The sequence below is a fragment of the Leucoraja erinacea genome, chromosome 10, assembly GCF_028641065.1.
Source record: "Leucoraja erinacea ecotype New England chromosome 10, Leri_hhj_1, whole genome shotgun sequence".
NCBI classification, from domain to species: domain Eukaryota; kingdom Metazoa; phylum Chordata; class Chondrichthyes; order Rajiformes; family Rajidae; genus Leucoraja; species Leucoraja erinaceus.
The window spans coordinates 16,129,408-16,148,867 of NC_073386.1; the positions used below are offsets into that span (position 1 = coordinate 16,129,408).

Below are 19,460 nucleotides of genomic sequence, written 5' to 3' on the forward strand. Positions count from 1 at the left end.
CTTCTGAACTATGTTTCTGTAAGCTAAGGTACTGTCCAATTAACCTCTACCCTATAGCAGCCATTGGACTTTGGCGTTGGAACAATTGTGCTACAATGCCGAGAACTATATTCTGCATTCTGTATCTTCCCTTTTGATCTACCTATTGTATTTGAGTATGACTTGATTCTATCTAGAGATTGTATTATCACGTGCATGCAATGCATAATAGAATAGAATAGAATACGTTTATTGTCATTGCAGAATACTGTGCAACGAAATTCCATTGCATCTCCTTTGGTTTAAAAAGAACAAACACAACAGCCATTGACTCACATATACACATATCAGTAAAAAAAATAATAAATAGGCATTAAAAATATTTTAAAAGAATATTGCGCATTATCTTGCAGCCCAAATTATATTGTGCTTCCCCAGTGTTCTCTGTTAGTTCTTTTATCGCACATGGGTAGAAACTATTTTTTAGCCTTCAGAGACCTGAATCACCTCCCAGAGGGTAGCAGAGTGAAAAGGTGGTTGGCAGGGTGGGATGTCTCCTGCTTGATGTTTGTGGCCTGGCGCATGCATCGGGCCCTGTACTGTATATGTCATCCAGGGAGGGCAGTTGAGCGTTTGTGATGCTCTGTGCAATATTTATAACCTCTGCAGTGCCCTCCTCTCAGCCACAGTGCAGCTAGCAAACCACACCAGGATGCCATAGGAGAGGATACTTTCCACGGCGCACCGGTAGAAGGACAGCAGCAGTGGCTGTGAAACGTTTGCTCTCCACAGAGACCTCAGGAAATACAGCCGCTGCTGTGACTTCTTCACGAGAGTGATGGTGTTCATTTGCCATTTGAGGTCCTGGGAGATGTATATTCCCAGGAACTTAAAGTCAGTGACTCTCTCCACCATGTCTCCTTTGATGTAGAGAGGAGCAGGTTCCTCTCTCCTCTCTGAAGTCAACAACCAGTTCTTTTGTTTTAGTTGGGTGCAGGTTATTTTTAGCAAACAGTCAGTTTTTGGACTTCATCTCTGTAAGCAGACTCGTTGTTGTTATTTATCAGCCCCACCACAGTCGTGTCATCCGCAAACTTGATGATCCGGTTTGTGCTGTGTGTTGGTGTGCAGTCATCGGTGTATATTGTATATAAGATGGGACTCAGCACACAAACTTGTGGCGCTCCTGTGCTGAGCGTCAGGACTGGGGAGTGATTGGACCCCATCCTGACAGTCTGTGGGCGGTCTGTTAAGAAGTCCTTGATTCATCTGCATATGTTGGCATTAACACCCAGATCCGACAGTTTGTCCACCATTCTGCTGGGGATGATGGTATTAAATGCAGAACTAAAATCTACAAACAACATCCTCATATATGAGCCAGGGCGCTCCAGCTAAGATAGTGCAGAGTGTAGAGCTATGTTGATGGCGTCCTCTGTTGACCTGTTAGCTCTATATGCAAACTGATGCTGATCCAGGGTGGGTGGGAGTGAGGATTTAATGTTGGCCAGGACCAGCCTCTCAAAGCACTTCATCACAGTTGAAGTAAGAGCTACAGGTCTGTAGTCGTTCAAGCTGGTGATTGATGGTTTTTTGGGAACAGGCACGATGGTAGCAGTCTTGAAGCATTTAGGGACAGTGCATGTTGACAGAGAGAGGTTAAAGATGTCGCTAAAAACCTCCGCTAACTGGTCTGCACAGTCCCGCAATACTCTCCCTGGGATGCCATCTGGACCAGCAGCCAAAACAAACAAAACTAGCATGCAAAACAAAACTTTTCACTTCATCATGTGACAAGAATAAACGTACATATATCCTGATCTGTATGTGATTTTTAGTCCAGCAAGCAATTCGATATCACAAACCACCATCTTCCCTTCCCTGTCAGTCACATTATGATGCAGGGAATCAGTTTAAAAAGGACAGTGTTAAAATTCTTCACTGCAGCCGAGTATTCTTCTGCAGCTGTATAGGGCTCTGGTGAGACCACATCTAGAGTATTGTATACAGTTTTGATCTCCTAATTTGAGGAAGGACATCCTTATGATTGAGGCAGTGCAGCGTAGGTTCATGAGATTGATCCCTGGGATGGCGGGACTGTCACATATGAGGAAAAAGATTGGAAACGACTAGGCTTGTATTCTCCTGGATGTTTAGGATGACTGAGGGGGGGGGGGGGTCATTTGAAAAAAGGCTTGTATTCACTGGAGTTTAGGAAGGGGGAGTCTTGGACAATATAAAAGATGCAGGACAAGCTAAGTTTCCCAATGTTGGGTGCGAGTCCAGAACCAGGGGCACAATCTTAGAATAAAGGGGAGGTCACTTAAGACTGAGGTGAGAAAAAACTTTTTTACCCAGAGAGTTGTGAATTTTATGGAATTCCCTGCCACAGAGGGCAGTGGAGGCCAAGTCACTGGATGGATTTAAGAGAGAGAGTTAGATAGAGCTCTAGGGGCTAGTGGAGTCAAGGGATATGGGGAGAAGGCAGGCACGAGTTATTGATAGGGGACGATCAGCCATGATCACAATGAATGGTGGTGCTGGCTCGAAGGGCCGAATGGCCTCCTCCTGCACCTATTTTCTATAATGGAATGTGTATTAGTGTCTCAAGGTTAAACTACTAGAATGCACACGACACTGCTTTATCATACTTCAGTGGTCTGTAACAAAGAATTGAACACAATGCCTAGCTACTGATGTTTCCTTTAAATATTTAGTGGGATTAGCAAGATATAAAAGAGGAAAAGACAATTGTTGGATTGAATAATGTGGTATTACTACTTTCAATAAGCTACTGAGAGAAAAGGCTATTGTAAATGTTCCATCAGCATTACCTCAATCCATCTATCTTGACACATCTTTTTTTAAATATTCAGTCATACAATGCCTAAACAGTACACATTTACTGAAAGAGGCAGATGAATCCATTGTCTCAAACCAATTAATTTTTAGAAATGGGGAATAGACTTTGAGATTGTCGTAGGTTTTATGCTGCAACAGCCCACCGATCATAATTTAACAATACATTCAGGACCGGAATCATATATAAAGGAAATAAGGGCTATAAATGGAGCTCCAAAAAACAACTTCAAATATTACCCTTTATGGTCTCCTTCTTCCAGCTTTTGTGATTTAAGACAAACTTTCTTTTACTCTCCCTTCAACTAATACTCTCCTCCGCCTTGTGGACTTGACAAATACTCTTTGGACTCCGCTCACTTTCTTCATCAAAGGCACAGCCATAGGCACTTGTATGTGGGGTCTCATTTATATCAGCAAGAGCAAGCATAGACCAGGTGACTGTTTCACCAAACACAATAATGTGCTGCTCTATAAGGTGCTGGTCAGGCCACATTTGGGGTATTGTGAGCAATTTTGGGGACCATTTCTGAGGAAGGATGTGCTGGCCCTGGAGAGGTCCAGAGGAGGTTTACAAGAATGAACCCAGGAATGAGTAAGTTAACATATGATGAGCGTTTGACAGCACTGGGCCTCTACTCGCTGGGAATTAGAACAATGAGGGGGGACCTCAATGAAACTTACCGAATAGTGAAAGGCTTGGATAGAGTGGTTGTGGAGTGGATGTTTCCGCTAGTGGGAGAGTCCAGGACTAGAGGTCATAGCCTCAGAATTAAAGGACGTCCTTTAGGAAGGAGATGAGAAGGAATTTTAGTCAGAGGGTGTTGAATCTGAGGAATTCTTTGCCACATAAGGATGTGGAGGCCAAGTCAATGGGTATTTATAAAGCAGAGATAAATAGATTATTGATTAGTACAGGTGTCAGGGGTTATGGGGAGGAGAATGGGGTTAGGAGGGAGAGACGGATCAGTCGTGATTGAATGGTGGAGTAGACTTAATGGGCCAAAGGGCCTAATTCTGCTCCTATCGCTTATGAACTTATGACAAGAGGTAGTGTGCAAGGGGCCGTGACAGATGGAAGAAATAAAAAATTATAAAGATTTGAAATTAGAGCAGTGCTGTCTGATCTACAGTATGTAGCAAGCCCATGAATAACTGCTACTTCTCTCTCTTTACTTGTTTTTACCCTATAATAAATCCGGAAGCACATTACTTTTTCGGTCCGTCCCCGGAAAATGAAATTTCGGTATTGAAATATGAAAGAATAAGCAGATAATGCATCTGACAAAATATATAAACCGCAAGTCTTAAGAGCTGAAGATAAGTGTAAGGTGTGAAAAGAGCCTCCTTGCAACAGTGACAATGTCTATTTCCAGCTCCGTGTCTATTTCACCCAACGTTGCAGCAGAAGCCGCGGCGGAAACGTCACAATGGAAAGCCGGCAGATACAAGTGCGATTGGTCAGAAATTTAAAGCGCCCTGCTTTGATTGGTGTAAATAACGCCGGCAAGTTTGAAATTGCAGCGGACGGGGTGAGCGACTGAAAGATGCATTGGCACCAAAGATACTAAAGCAAGAGCCTTCTGTGATTTTTAATTGTCACGCTGGAAGCTCACAGTCTATGGTCGGGAGGGAGTGAAAATACATTTTTCTTAATTTTCAATGTGCGAATACTTCATTGGCAAGAAAATATCTGCTGCTTGGGATCTGCTGGTTGCCGAGTAAAGTCATTCCGGGACAATCTACATGAGAACGTGAGAGGCAAGAATCTCGACTGAGTACATACAGCCGTGTAAACCCACGGGCTGCAGGTAAACTGGAAATGAGAGTAAGATCTAGGATCTACCAAATTCAGGAAGTACATTTCTGACGGTAAAACGCAGCCCTGAGATTCGTATCTGTCCATAAAGCTTGGAAACTTTGTCATGCTGTCTTTCACGTTAATTACTCCATTCCCTTGCTCGCTTTGTCAAACATTTCATGTGTTAACTTTACTCTAACACACTTTTTAAAATCTTGTCTCTCTTTCTCCGTCACGGTGGCTCAGTGGTAGAGTTGCTGCCTAACCCGGTACGGCGCTGGCTGTACGGAGCAAAGATCCTAGAGTACTTTCTCCCCGTGACCTGCGTGGGTTTTCTCCGAGATCTTTGGTTTCCTCTCATATTCCTAAGACGCACAGGTTTGTAGGTTAATTGGCTTGATTAATGTAAACCATATCCAGTATAAAATTGTCCAACTTCTAGTATTGTCCTCAGTGCTGGAAGTTACAACCGCACCGCCCCGCCTCCCTTATTGTAATAACATTATTGTAATAGTTTCTACTCGTACTAGGTTTAAACTACTACAATACTCCGGGTGCAGTCCTGACATCTGGTGCTCTCTGTGGATTTTTGCATGTTCTTCCTGTGACCAAAGATCCTATAGCGGATCCTATAGGACCTTTGCCTGTGACTGCCCGGGTTTCCTCCCACATTTCAAAGAGGTGTGAATTGGTAGCGTGATCTTAATTTGTTGTATTGCATTTATTTTATTGTATAGTATGATTAGAAATCTTACAAAAATAAATGCATTACAATAAATTAAGATTGCATTAGGTTAAATGGCCTCTGTAAATGTTTTTGTAAGTGCATTGAAGAAAGATGGCTGGGGCAGGGAGTTGATGGGAATATGGGGAGAATAAACCAGGATTGGTGTAGGATTAGAGTAATGAGTGGTTAATGGTGTTGACTCAGTGGGCCAAAGAGCCTGATTCCATGCTATAACTTTCTATGACTGAGGACATCTGGTAACAGTCTGAACTTCAGAGATACAGTGTTGAAACGGGCCCTTCTGCCCACTGAGTCTGTGCTCACCGGAACACTAACACTATCTTACACACCAGGGACTAATTACAATGCTTACCAAAACCAGTCAACCTACAAACCAATACATTTTCGGAATGTGTAAGGAAAGTGGAGCACCCAGAGAAAACCCATGCGGTCACAGGGAGAATATTCAAACTCCGTACAGACAGCACCTGTGGTCAGGATTGAACACAGATCTCTGGTGTTGCAGGGCAGCAAACTACTGTGCTGCCCCTGAAGAAAGGGGTTGACTAGAAATGTCACCTATCGATGTTCTCCAGAGATGTTGCTGGACCTGCTAAGTTACTCCAGCACTTAATGTTCATCTGGTAACTACATTTTATTTCGAATCTCTGCAGCATCTTCAGCTTCTACTGGGAGTAGAATGTTCCCTGCTTCTGGTGTGGAGGTGCAGTGCAGTGTTGCAGTGGAATACCTCAACCAGGCTGGTCAAGCCACCAAACGCAAAAATAGCCGCAATGCCACGGTCACACTTGGGCGCAACGAATTTCGAGAGATTCTGCTCCTTGTACACGATGGGAAGCTGTCACAAAATTTTGTCTTGCGTGAAATCCAGCTTTTTACTCGCTTCACTCGGGATGGGAAAAGTACCATCAAATTGATTCCTGAAAATATTCAGATCCTTATTTCAAACTGCCCACCTGACAAACTGCAAATACTTTTGAAAACACTATCCATTAAGTATGCTGCAGATAAAAAGATCAGCAAACCAGTCAGTGACCGAACACGCCTGGTCTCCACACTTCCACGGATCTTTGATACAATTAGTCCTGTGCAGGCCCAGGATGTGGAAAGAGCGAAACTTCAGATGCAGAGGAATCTGCAGTCACCAACTTCTACTAAAGGATCAAGGAATCAAATGGGTAACAGTCGTCCAAACAAGCAGATCAAGCGATCTCGGACCACCTCATCAGAAAACTGCCTGGTATGTCATCTTTTTGCTTTAATTTTCGCTTCTGGACAAGGTTAGCATCAAAATGCCATTAGGAACATGTAAATAAGTAGTTACTGGCCTCCATCCTTTTGGAGTCTTTCAAACTATCTAGGAGCACCCTCAGTCCATCCTCTCATTATGGCAGCATTTATTCATCAGGCACGAATACACCTTAGTAGCCCTTTAACAGTAGGCTGCTAAGGTTGAAGCTGCTGGTTTAAATTCTGACAGCTGTGAGATTTTACAATGGGTCTGGGGGTAGCACTGCACTGAATCTGACAGTGGCTTCCTGGAAGAAATCAAACGGTGATAGTGGAAGTATGGAGGAAGAAACTGCAGATATTGGTTTAAACTGAAGTTAGACACAAAATGCTGGAGTAATTTTGCGGGACAGGAGAGACGAAATGGGTGACGTTTCAGGTTGAGACCCATCTTCAGATAGTGGAAGGTTGTTTTTACAGACTGGAGGCCTGCGACTAATGTGCCTCAGGGATTAGTGCTTGGCCCATTGGTGTTTGTGGTGTATATTGACGATTTGGATGAGAATGTACAAGGCATTATTAGTAAGACACTAAAGTGGGTAGTATTGTTGATAACGATGATAATTATCAGAAATTACAGCAAGATCGACCACCTGAGCAAGTGGGCTGAGAAATGGTAAAGACACAGCTTTACCACTTTGAGTCTGAAGAAGGGTCTCGACCCGAAATATCACCCAATCCTTCTCTCCAGAGATGCTGCTACTCCAGCATTTTGTCTATCTGAGAAATGGTAAATGTGGTTTAATGCAGATAAGTGTGATGTGTGCATTTTGGCAGTTCAGACCAGGACAGGACATACACAGTGAGTGGCTCAGGCCTGTAGAGCAAAGAGATCTAGGAGTGCAAGCACATCGTTTCTTGAAGGTGGTGTCACAGGTAGATGGGTGGACAAGAAGGCTTGTGGTACATTGTCTTTCATCAGTCAGGGTATTGAGTATAGAATATTGAGTATAGTAAAGTCTGAAGAAGGGTCCCATCCTGCAAAGTTGCCTATCTAGTTTCTCCAGAGATGCTGCCTGACCCACTGAGTCACTCCAGCATTTAGTCCATCTTTGGTATGAACCAGTATTTACAGTTCCTTTTGTGTTATATATTGAGCATAGAGGTTGGGATGTTATGTTTCAATTGTACAAGATGTTCACGAGGCTGTATTTTGGAGTATTGTGTTCAGTTTTGATCGCCTTGCTATAGGAAAGATGTTGTTAGGCTGGAATGATTGCAGAGTCATTTTACGAGAATATTGCCAGGACATGAGCAGCCACGTTATAGTGAGAAGTTGGCTAGGCAAAGACTATATTCCTTGGCACGCAGAAGGATGAGGGGTAATCTATAGAGGTGTATTAGATCGTGAAGGGAATAGACAGGGCGAATGCACAGTCTTTCACCCTGAGTAGGGGACTCAAGAACCAGAGGACATAGGTTTAAGGTGAGGGGAAAAATGTAATTGGAACCTGAGGGACAACTTTTTCCACACAGAGTGGTGGGTATATGGAATGAGCTGCCCGAGAAGGGGAGACTAGTGTAGAAGCTGTTCAGCATGGGCATGTTGGGTTGAAGGGCCTGTTGGGACTCTGTCACACTGAGGAAACTACAGTGTAATCCTGTGAACTGCATGATTTATTTTCACTTAAGGGGGACTTTGGGGGACTGACAATAATACTTTAACATCATTTTAAGGAATTCTTGGCCTAACTTTTTTTTTTATTTTTTTTTTTAATATGGGCAAAACATTGCACCTATCACTTACTTGCTTTTCCCATGGCATATGCACACGTGCAAAATTGCTCCAGGAATAGAAGTTGGTTATTAAGGCTAAATGTTTTGCCATTTTGAAAAGCAGAATTCTGTTTCTGTCATTAGCTAGTAGATAAATATTGTACTTGATGTAAATTTTAAAATAAAACTGACCTCTTTCCTTGTCTAGTGTGGAAGAGCTCAACATTGCTGTTGTAAGGAAAATATTTCATAATTTACCTCTTACAATGGTCCATTCTTTGTCAGTATAGCATCTCTCTTATCAATGCAAACAAAATTATGTATCAATGCCTGTATCTTGAGCTTATTGATATTTTCTGTGAGTATAGAGAAGGTGGAGCTAGAAAGGAATGAAAAGATTTAATCATTTTTGTACACCTATCTGTTGCAGAGTGCAGAGCTGAAACCCTCCAAAAAGCCCACGTTGTCACTGCCAATGGGAAGGAAACTCTCCAAAGAACAGTCACATGTTCTCGCCATGATCCTTAAAGGAAAGAATGTCTTCTTCACTGGAAGTGCTGGTAAGTAGAGGCAGATTGTGGAGCCTTTACCTTTATAAAAAAAAAAAACACTTGACTTGGGGATTAGCTCCAGAGACCCGGGTTCAATCCCGACTACGGGTGCTGGCTGTATGGAGTTTGAACTTTCTTCCCGTGACCGCGTGGGTTTTCTCCGAGATCTTCAGTTTCCTCCCACACGCCTGATGTACAGATTTGTAGGTTGATTGGCTTGGTACAAATGTAAATTTTCCCCAGTGTGTGTAGCATTGTGTTGGCGTGCGGGGATCGTTAGTCAGTGTGGAATCGGTGGGCTGAAGGGCCCAAACCAAGGGTTCCCAAACCGGGGTAACTTTATCCCCAGGGGGTAAATGTTGCCTACCCAGGGGGTAAAATTGTTGATTCTGGATTGGTACATATTTTTTCTCATTGACTGACTGTGTTTGGTTCTGTTATACTGGTATCTGTTCATCATTTGTTGTTCATAAATAAGTGAAAAAACATTGTCACGTGCTATTAAAGTTGCCTGGGGTAAATGGGATGAAAAAGGTTGGGAACCCCTGTTCTAAACCAAGCTAAGCTAAATATTGTCCAATGCATTCATAGGGAAATGTTAGATAATTTTATTCCCCTTTTATTCTCAACTCTTAATTTTTGCTCTAGTTGAATTAGCATTATTCTGAACGAATTTTGTCTCTTGAAGAATTGTGGGGGCTTGGCAGAGAGGCATTTGACTACTTCTATGTGATTGGAAATTCAGATCAGACGTGTTCTTTCAACTTTGGTTCTGAGGAACGTATACAAGAGAAGTTGTAGATTAATCTTGTGGTATATTGTCTCACATTAGTAGTGACCTTGTTTTATCGTGACCGCATGGATTTCCCTCTTGTGCTGCCATTTTCTCCCTTCACGCAAAGATGTATGCATTGAGAGATGCATTGGCTATATTTAAGAGGGAATTAGATGTGGCCCTTGTGGCTAAGGGGATCAGAGGGTATGGAGAGAAGTCAGGTACGGGATACTGAGTTGGATGATCAGCCATGATCATATTGAATGGCGGTGCAGGCTCGAAGGGCCGAATGGCTTACTCCTGCACCTAATTTCTATGTTTCTATGAGAGGTTAATCAGTTAGTATAAATTGTCCCTTATAAGATACATGCTTGGCTAATAAATTATTTGTATCTTGTAAGAACATACAAGGAATTTGATTTGCCATACAGTCATACCAAAAAAGCAGCAAAATGCACAACTACTTAAAAATCACCATAAACATCCACCACAGCGCACTGTGATTGAAGGTATTAATGTATTACCTTCTCCCCTCTTTCCTCCCAAGGTTGGGGCAGTCAAACCATCCGCAGTCGGGGCGATTGAAGTTCCCTCATCGGGGCGGTCGACGCTCCCGGGATCAGGGTGCTCGAAGCTCCTGCATTTGGAGCTCCCGAAGTCGATCCCTAACCAAGGGACTGCAAGCTCCCCAATGTTAAGGCCGCATGCTCCCATGATTGGAGCTCCCGAAGTCAATCCCCAGCAAAGGGACCGCCAGATCCACGATGTTAGGCCGCAGTACGGACGGAGATACGATATGGAAAAGTCACATCTCCTTCGAGGAAAGAGAAAACAGTTTCCCCCACCCACCTTCCCCACATAATAGAAAACTAAAGATGCACTAAAACATACCTTTAACAGACTAAAAACAACAAAAGAAGAAAAGGACGAGACAGACTGTTAGCGAGGCTGCCATTGAGCGGCACCACCTGGTGGTGCACAATACAATTTTGGGGGAATTGCCAGAAATGTGGGGAGAAAAGGTTACTGGAACATTGAAAGGTGTAATGGGATTGTTCTGTGAACTACCACAGACTTGATGGGCCGAATGATGTCCTATCTCATAGAAAGATGAAAGATCAATTAATATGAAATGGTGTGATTACAAATCTATCATCCAAGTCTCTCCAGATATTTGGACATCTGTACTTAATTCAGTATATCACTGTAAACAGAAGGCTGGCATGGAAGGTGGTAATGAAATGGATGATTATAGTGAGATTGGACCTTGGGCAGAATATCGGAACAGAGAAAAGGTGTGCCTGCATCCTGTTTCATGGAACATTTGTTCATGAAGGGACTGCAGATGCTGGAAAATCGAAGGTAGACAAAATTGCTGGAGAAACTCAGCGGGTACGGCAGCATCTATGAAGTGAAGGAAATGGGCAATGTTTCGGGCCAAAACCCTTCTTCAGACTGTCTGAAGAAGGGTTTCGGCCGGAAACGTTGCCTATTTCCTTCGCTCCATAGATGCTGCCGTACCCGCTGAGTTTCTCCAGCAATTTTGTCTACCTTCATGGAACATTTGTTCACTGATGCTTTCCACAGAATGTGTATTCATTTGCACTTTCCCAACCACAAATCGTTATTTTGCTTCAAGGAACTGGTAAGTCTTTCTTACTGAAGAGGATTGTTGGAGCATTGCCACCAAAGAATACATACACCACCGCCAGTACTGGAGTGGCTGCCTGTCATATTGGTGGAACAACCCTGCATGCATTTGCAGGTCAGTTGTGTGCAACGATAAGTGGCAGAAGATCAGGACTGGGGGAAATATTATTTGTTGAAGATTTAGCCCCTTGGACTGCAAATCGTGGGGTGGGGGAGGATGCATTAGGATAAATTATTTAAAACTGAAGAGGTCTGGAAACACATCTCATCAATGTGACTTTTTTGTGAATATTTAACATTTAATGATGACTCTTCCCATCATCCCAGATCTTCCTATGTTTCGAACTTTTCCCTTAAAAATTGGTCCGTTTAATCTCTTCCCTAATGCACGATAACTCAAGTTTTTTTTTCAAAAGTTAACAATTGTGTTCTTCTCCTATTGTACTTCAAAAGTGATAAATGACAGGACTCTCATTGCATGTCAGAGAAATAATTAAGATGGAAAGAGTGCAGAGAAGATTTACTAGGATATTGCCAGGACTTGAGGGCCTGAGCTATAGGGAGAGGTTGGGCAGGCTAGAACTTTATTCCTTGGAATGTTGAGGGGTGAACTTGGAAAGATGTATAAAATCATGAGGGGAAAAGTAAGTTGAATCCACAGAACATTTAACATTCTTTTACTTAGAATCGGGATTCAAAAATTATACTTTAGCTTTAAGGTGAGAGTGACAAAGATTTAAGACCTACAGGGCAACTTTTTTCACATAGAGGGTAGGGTGGTGGGTGTATGGGACAAACTGTCAGAGGAGATAGTTGAGACGGGTACTATAACTGCATTTAAAAGATACTTAGACAGGTACATGGATAGGAAATGTGTCGAGGGATAGGGCAACACGGCAGTGCAGCAGTAGAGTTGCTGCCTTACAGCAGCAGAGACCCAGGTTCAATCCTGACCACAGGTGCTGTCTGTACAGAGTTTGTACCTTCTTCCCCGTGACCTGTGTGGGTTTTCTCTGGGAGCTCCGGTTTCCTCCCAAACTCCCAAGATGTACAGGTTTGTAGGTTAATTGGTTTGGTAAATGTAAATTGACCCTAGTGTATGTAGTGCGTGTAGTGCTAATGTGCGGGGATCGCTGGTCGGCGTGGGCTTAAGGGCCTGCTTCCGCATTGTATCTCTAAACTAAACTAAACGGATAATGCAGGCAGATGGGAATGAGAAGATGAGAAGGGGTGTCTTTGTTGACATGGATGAGTTGGGTTGAAGGACCTGTTTCTGTGTTGTGTGAGTGTGACTATGATAGCTGGCATGTGATTAATGAAATTTAAGAGTTAGATATAGCTCGTAAGCCTGACAGATTCAAGGGATATCGGGAGAAAGCGGGAACGGGGTACTGAATTTGGTTGATCAGCCATATTAAATGGCGGAGCTGGCTTGAAGGGCTGAATGGCCTACTGCTGCACCTATTTTCTATGGTAATGAAAGTATGAAGTGATTTTGCTTCAACAAAGAATAAAGAGTCATCATGAAGAATCTAGTACAATGCTAAAGGAAGGAGAAGGATGTTAATCTTTGAACATGACTGGACAAGATGAGAATCCTGCTTGAAAACACAAGGCTCCTTAACATTATTGAAGATAAAAAGATAGTGTGCTAGTCATAAATAAAACAGAAGTTAAGCTAATCCTTAGGCCATAGCCTGCCCAACCTCTCCCTATCGCTCAGGCCCTCAAGTCCTGGCAATATCCCAGTAAATCCCTGCACTCTTTCCATCTTAATTACTTCTCTGACATGCAATAAGAGTCCTGTCATGTATTACTTTAGTTCTGGGTAACAAATGTTCTGAAAGATGTCCAGGTCTTGGGTTGAATCCTGAAGAGATTTATCATTATTGTACCAGGGATCAGTGACTGCAGTTCTCTGGAGAAGCTTGACACCTCTTCCTTGGGATCGAAGATCAAAGTAAATTATTTAAAGTAGTCTCTGCAGAGAACTGAAAGCCCTCACCCGAGGTGTTCCATCTCCTATTCAAATCATGAATGATTTTGGTAGACTAATTAAAATGAACTATTTTCACTGAAAAAAAGTCAAAACAAAATGACCCCAATTTAAGCTAATTGGCAAAAAAACCAAAGCCAGCACAAACAGAATGTTTCTTCCGTTCTGAATCCTTCATCAGTGTCTAGTGAAGGTAATGAAACAAATCACACTGTAGTCTGCACTTGTGCACATCTTGCCCATCACAAAATGATATATGCTCCTGTATTATTTTTATTGTAAAGCAGAGGCTATTGTTAAGAGCTAGGGTTGTCTAACTCCTGCAGCCCAATTAGCTATGTATGCTTTTCCTTTATTGGCCTTCATTACATTTTTTAAGCTTCCCACTTTATGATAAATTGTGCTTTATAGAACAAGTTTTGATCTTTTTTTTTCTCTTTTAATTAGTTACATATGGCTAATGAAAGACCTATTATGCTCACATTTTACTGATCACCATATTTCATGATAAAGTTTTTTTGAAGCAATGGGAAATGTTATAAATGCTTCAACGAACTTGCACAAAAAGAATCCTGATGAATCAAAATGGTAACAAAAAGATGAAGGTTTGTCATTGATCTGAAACATTAACACTCTCAATGGATTCTAACGCCAACGATTTTAAATATTTCTTGTTTAGATTTCAAAATGGTGCTGCCTTGCCAAAGTGAGAATGGTTTTTGCCATTTTGAGATTGGGGTATTGAAAAGACAGCTGTCAATACTTTGCCTAAGGTTTTTTTAAAACTTTGGATTTATTTTTTCTTTAGGAATTGGATCGGGAAAAGCTCCTCTGCAGCAATGTGTAGAGCTGGCTCAAAGGCCTGGGATCCTCAGCCACTGGCTAAATTGCAGGCACCTTATCATCGATGAAATCTCCATGATAGAAGGAGAATTCTTTGACAAGCTTGAAACTGTGGCCAGGTACGTCGTACTGGTAAAAGGGAGCTACAGTTTCCATATTTGTGATATCTCGACAGACTAGTAAATAGATAGTGCTCTGTAATGGTTGAGGGAACATGTTCTTTGCAGCTGCTCGTTAGGTTTGCAAAAGTTAATTGGAGCATAAGGCTGATAAATTTAATTCCAGCCACTTTTCTAGTGAGAAGGTATCCAGCCTATCTTTGTACTTTCACAATAGCGCAGGATATCAATTTTGTATATCCATTGCGTGTAGGCACCTAATGTTCCCAATTGGACTTGTTTGTATGTCTCACTGGCCACTCATCCCTGCATGCTACTTGTTAAATGTGTAATTTGCTTGCTTTCTGAGTACCATTATGTATTTGCAATGACGTCTGTGCTCTTAAACTTGTAAATGTTGCAGGAGTGTCTACAAGTAAAACTACTGTTGCCAAGTTTAAAATATTAGTTTTTCATCTTGTTTTCTGTGCAGTATGTGATGGTGATGCAAATTACCTACAAACATGATTTAAACTAATTTGGCATTATCAACCAAAATATGGTCGTTTTCCAAATGTACACTGGCAGTTTTGAGCTCTAACTCGACAAGATCTACTAAAGGTCATAAATGGTGGTGAATCTGTGGAATTCTTTGCCACACAAGGCTGTGGAGGCCGTCAATTGATATTTTTAAGGCAGAAATGGATAGATTCATGATTAGTATTGGTGTCAAGGGTTATGGGGGAGAAGGCAGGAGAATGAATTTAGTTAGGAGGGAGAGAGAGATCAGGCATGATTGAATGGCGGGGTAGACTTGATGGGCTGAATGGCCTAATTCTGTTCCTATCACTTAAGACCTAAATACCCATGCTACTGATTTAATTCCAGTCCTTTGCTGTCTGAGATTGAAGAAGATTGTCAATATTTTAGCATTCTGTTTTCCCTGGAAATGAACATTAGATCCCAAGTCCTCGGCATAAGTGTTCATCTCCCCCCAGCTTATCTGCTGTTAAATCTCCAGCACATGCAATTTACCTCTTCAAGAGTTGATTTCTTGCATTGCCCCCCTCCTTGATGTACCACACATTCAAGCTCTGTTTATTCAAAAGTCCCCTCCCTATAGCCTCCCTTGTACAAAGTCTACTTCATCAATCGTTTTTGTGTTTGATAACGTGCATTGATTTCCAATTCTCTAACATTTCCAATCCAAAATGTTCCATCTTGCATGACTTTACCCAGCCCAATCCCACCTTGCTCTGTAACCTATAATTCCATTCTACCCTTCAAGCCCTCCGACTCTCGCTTCTGCTCTTTGGTCTTGTGTTGGTAGCTTCAGCTTCCTGGACTGTGTCCTCCGAAAATCATTCCTTCTATTTCCTATATTCTTTTTTCTCCTTTGCCACTCATTCTGCCTTAATCAACCTAGTTTTGTATACCTACATAATTACAATTTATCCAAGTCTCAACATCCCATGTTAATCTAATCTAATGTTTGTAGATTGCAGTAATGAAGGTTCATCTCTCCGTAAAATATTCTCATGCAGTCGCCCAATAACTTAAACTGTATCAGTGTTCCCCTTTGCTATTGCAGGATTGTTCGAAAATGCAATGAGCCTTTTGGTGGAATCCAGTTGATAGTTTGTGGAGATTTTCTACAGCTTCCTCCTGTGAGCAGGGCCAAAGAAAAGTATAAGTTTTGCTTCCAGGTAAGGGGATGAAAGAGTTAAATTTTTATTTTGGGGAGGCCAACATTTCTTTGGGAGGAATTTACCTTTCATGTTTTCTCTGCAGCTCTCAAAATTAAATGTTTAATGTTGGGCATTAGTCACAGTATGTGTCCCTGATGCAAAACGGATAACATTTCCTGAGGAGATTAATTTCCTTGAATAGCTTGGGCCTAAAGTTATCAATGTGCATTGCAAAATGATCCTTGCTCCTTTACAGTTCAATTAAAAATGCGTCATTGATATTGACATGCTCTAGTCAACCTTTAACGAGACACTATTTTTAAATTTGTCAAAGCTGTCAATAATTCGCCATCAATTTTCAACTAGGCATCAGTTATTCCAGTTTGGGAGAGAGAGTTTGAGAGGATGGGGGATGGGGGTTTCTTGTTTCTTAAGATCTTGAACGAGGTTGGATTGCAGAGTATGGCTACTCACAAACTGGGCCACTCGCATAAAATTCAAAAATATTTTGAATATATGCTTTCTATGGGAAGAAAACAGATGAAGACAAATAGGAGAAATTGATGGATCACACAGAGTACTCTGAAATAAAGGAGAATGTAACAAAATGCAAGATAAATGTGGTAACTGCAACCATAGCAGATTATTTATTTAATACTTGGGGAAGAATTTGGATGAGAGAGTATTCCTAACTCATTCTTTAGGTGCTTGCACTTCAATGTTCAGTAAATGAAATGTTCCTTATGTTTGTTTAAGGCAAAAAGTTGGAGCAAGTGTATGCAGGTGAACATGGAACTAAAAGAGGTGCGAAGACAAACTGATAAAACATTCATTGCAATGCTGCAGGCAGTACGGCTTGGGAGGCGAGTATTATTTTAACATATTACGATAACTTTGCCCAAAAAAAACATCCTTTCATTTTCAGTGAAAAGCTGGTTTTAATGCATATGCATGCATGTCAATTTAATTGTCATATGTACTGACAGCTGGATAATCAAATTATTGTTTGCAGCACTTAACTGGCCTGTTTTCTACTCTGAACTGGGAGAAGGGGATATATTTCTTAGTGATTTGATAACTTTTTAATTGCATTCTTTGGCTTGTGTGGGTGCTGCTATGGCAGCAAAAGGTAAATCTGTCACCAAATCAATGGGTATGGATAATGAATGAGATTGTGCTCATAAATTTGAGAAGCAACTGAGTATCTTTCTGGAGAGGAAGAAGGGTAATGGGTGTAATTGATCTTGACAGTCATTTTTTGCAAATGTACTTTACCTATTCCCAAAATTTTCTATTCCAGTAGTTCTTGCTAAAGAATCCAATAAAAGTTAACGAAGCACTGTAAGAAATAATGCCACTGAGTTTGGCAAATAAAGGATCTGTTTCTTCCAGTCCAAGTAGCAAACAGCAGGCCATGATTTATTTCTGTACTTGTCATTGAAAGAGCAATACCATGGTCACATTTAAAGTGAATGAATAAATAAGAGCAGGTGGAAGCAAGCAGTCCTTGAACTTATTCTGACATTCTCAAATACAATAGCTGACATTCTACCCATGTACTTTCCTATTCAATCACCACATTCTTTTATTTCCTAAAAAATACCAATTTTCAAGCAAACCAAATCCACAGCCCTCTTCTGAGATCCTTCATGGATGCCAAAGACTGCATCATAGTTCTAAATTCTCTGGCCAGAGACGATGATTTCTTGTTGTTTTTTAAACCTGCAAATTATCGACTTTGTACAATTGGAAGCAGCCGTAATGGCTTTTGATATGTAGAGAACAACCTTGCCTCGTTGTTAAAAGGTGTGGGATTAAGAATCACTTTCATTTGTTGATAAATATGGTGATACGAATATCACTGTACCTTAATTGATACACGTGACAATAAAATACATTTGAAATACTCAAATTGGAATGTATTTGCGAGGCACAAATGGTTGTGATTTAATTTTGGAAGAAATAATTATTTTGAAGAGAATTATTTTTTGAAGAAAAATCTAGTATAATGTATTGAGGATTCATTAATAATCTGGTAGTTAAGAGGCCTCCAATAAAGAGTGCATAATATGATAGAATTTCTATAAAAAATAAAGGGCCTGTCCCACTTGCGAGACCTCCACCTCAACCTTTGGCGACCTTAAGTGACTAAAAAAAATCAAGGTCGCGGTGACCTACGATCTTCCTCGACTAGGTTTACGATCTCCTACCTCCTATGACCGGCTTCGACTAGACCTACGATTAAAAAAATATCGTTTTTTCCCACGGCGACCTATTTTTAGTTGCGGTCAATTTTTAACATCATGAAAAATACGCAGCGACCTAGCTGAAGCCTCGACTACGCGGAGACCACTCTCGAACATGAAGGAGAATGACGAAGACCTCCTACGACCTCATGGAGACCTTGCTGCGACTATGGGTCGGGGGCAAACTCGCCAGAGGTCGCTGTGGAGGTCGCCCAAGTGGGACAGGGGCTTAAGCGATTTAATTTGATCTGAAACCAAAATCTTAAATCTAAACAAACCAAACTACAAGGCAAAAGGTGCAAATTGTTTGTAGTTTGGGCGTATGAGCAAAGGCTAACATTTAGACAATAGCTGCATAGTTTACAACAAATATATATCACTTTAAGACACAACATAACAAGAAGTTAAAGATGACATTAAATTAAAGAAAAAAATCCTACAATATGGTTAAAAAGAGTATTGGCTTGACCTAACTTTTTTCGCAAAGAAGGACCAAGAAGTCATGGTTGCTGTGTTTGGGGAGGACCAGATTAAAAATGAGAGGATTAACGTGGCTATTGACAATTTCCCAATTGACTGCTTTCAATGTCAGTGGTGAAAACCTTTCCAATTTGGAGAGATTTTTTTTTCCAGAATGCCCTTAATTTTCATCAGGTGTCCAGAAGAGGTGGCAAACCAATTGATCAACACTGCATCGCGGAAGATAGATCGAGATGGAATTCTAGCTACTCGGCTTTGCACGCATAAAGATGATGTGGAATTCACTAATGAAAAAAGGCTCCAACGATTACCAGGTAACAAGTTAAGATCCAGCGTTGATTTCTATGATTAGTCAAGCTTGCGTCTCTCGTGAATGTCCAAACCCCTTTTCTGTAAACCAACTATTCCACCTAGATTATCCTTCATTTTAAACTATTCAACACTATTTGTAGAAACAAGGAACTGTTTACAAAAAAAGACTGGAGTAGCTAAGCATCTCTGGAGAACATTGAAATGCGATGTTTTGGGTTTGGACCCTTCTTCAGACTGATTGTGTGGAAGGGGAGAAGAAAACTAAGAGATGGGGGGTAGGACAATGCGTGGCAGGTAATAGATGAACACAGGCAAGAGGGGAGGGTTTGACAGGCAGATGGTTGGACAAAGGGGCTAGAGATGAAAAAACAGGTTTGACACAAAAGGATTGATGTTGAAAATTGTGAAGTCCGAGGAGGAACGGAGGT

General features: G+C 41.4%; 1 protein-coding gene across 2 annotated transcripts in view; it reads left to right on the plus strand.

Annotated features, from left to right (window-relative positions):
- Positions 1-4,219: 4,219 nt before the first annotated feature.
- The window catches only part of pif1 (PIF1 5'-to-3' DNA helicase homolog (S. cerevisiae)), a 28,493-nt gene continuing 13,252 nt past the window's right edge, over positions 4,220-19,460 (plus strand). The window contains exons 1-8 of one of the 2 annotated variants that reach the window (XM_055641547.1): positions 4,220-4,649; positions 6,041-6,627; positions 8,824-8,953; positions 11,359-11,484; positions 14,174-14,327; positions 15,898-16,012; positions 16,751-16,857; positions 18,874-19,034. In XM_055641547.1, the coding sequence (XP_055497522.1) occupies positions 6,067-6,627; positions 8,824-8,953; positions 11,359-11,484; positions 14,174-14,327; positions 15,898-16,012; positions 16,751-16,857; positions 18,874-19,034 (1,354 nt within the window). In that variant the 5' untranslated portion in view covers positions 4,220-4,649; positions 6,041-6,066. The remainder of the gene's footprint in view (positions 4,650-6,040; positions 6,628-8,823; positions 8,954-11,358; positions 11,485-14,173; positions 14,328-15,897; positions 16,013-16,750; positions 16,858-18,873; positions 19,035-19,460) is intronic. The other variant, XM_055641548.1, reaches the window with a different exon arrangement.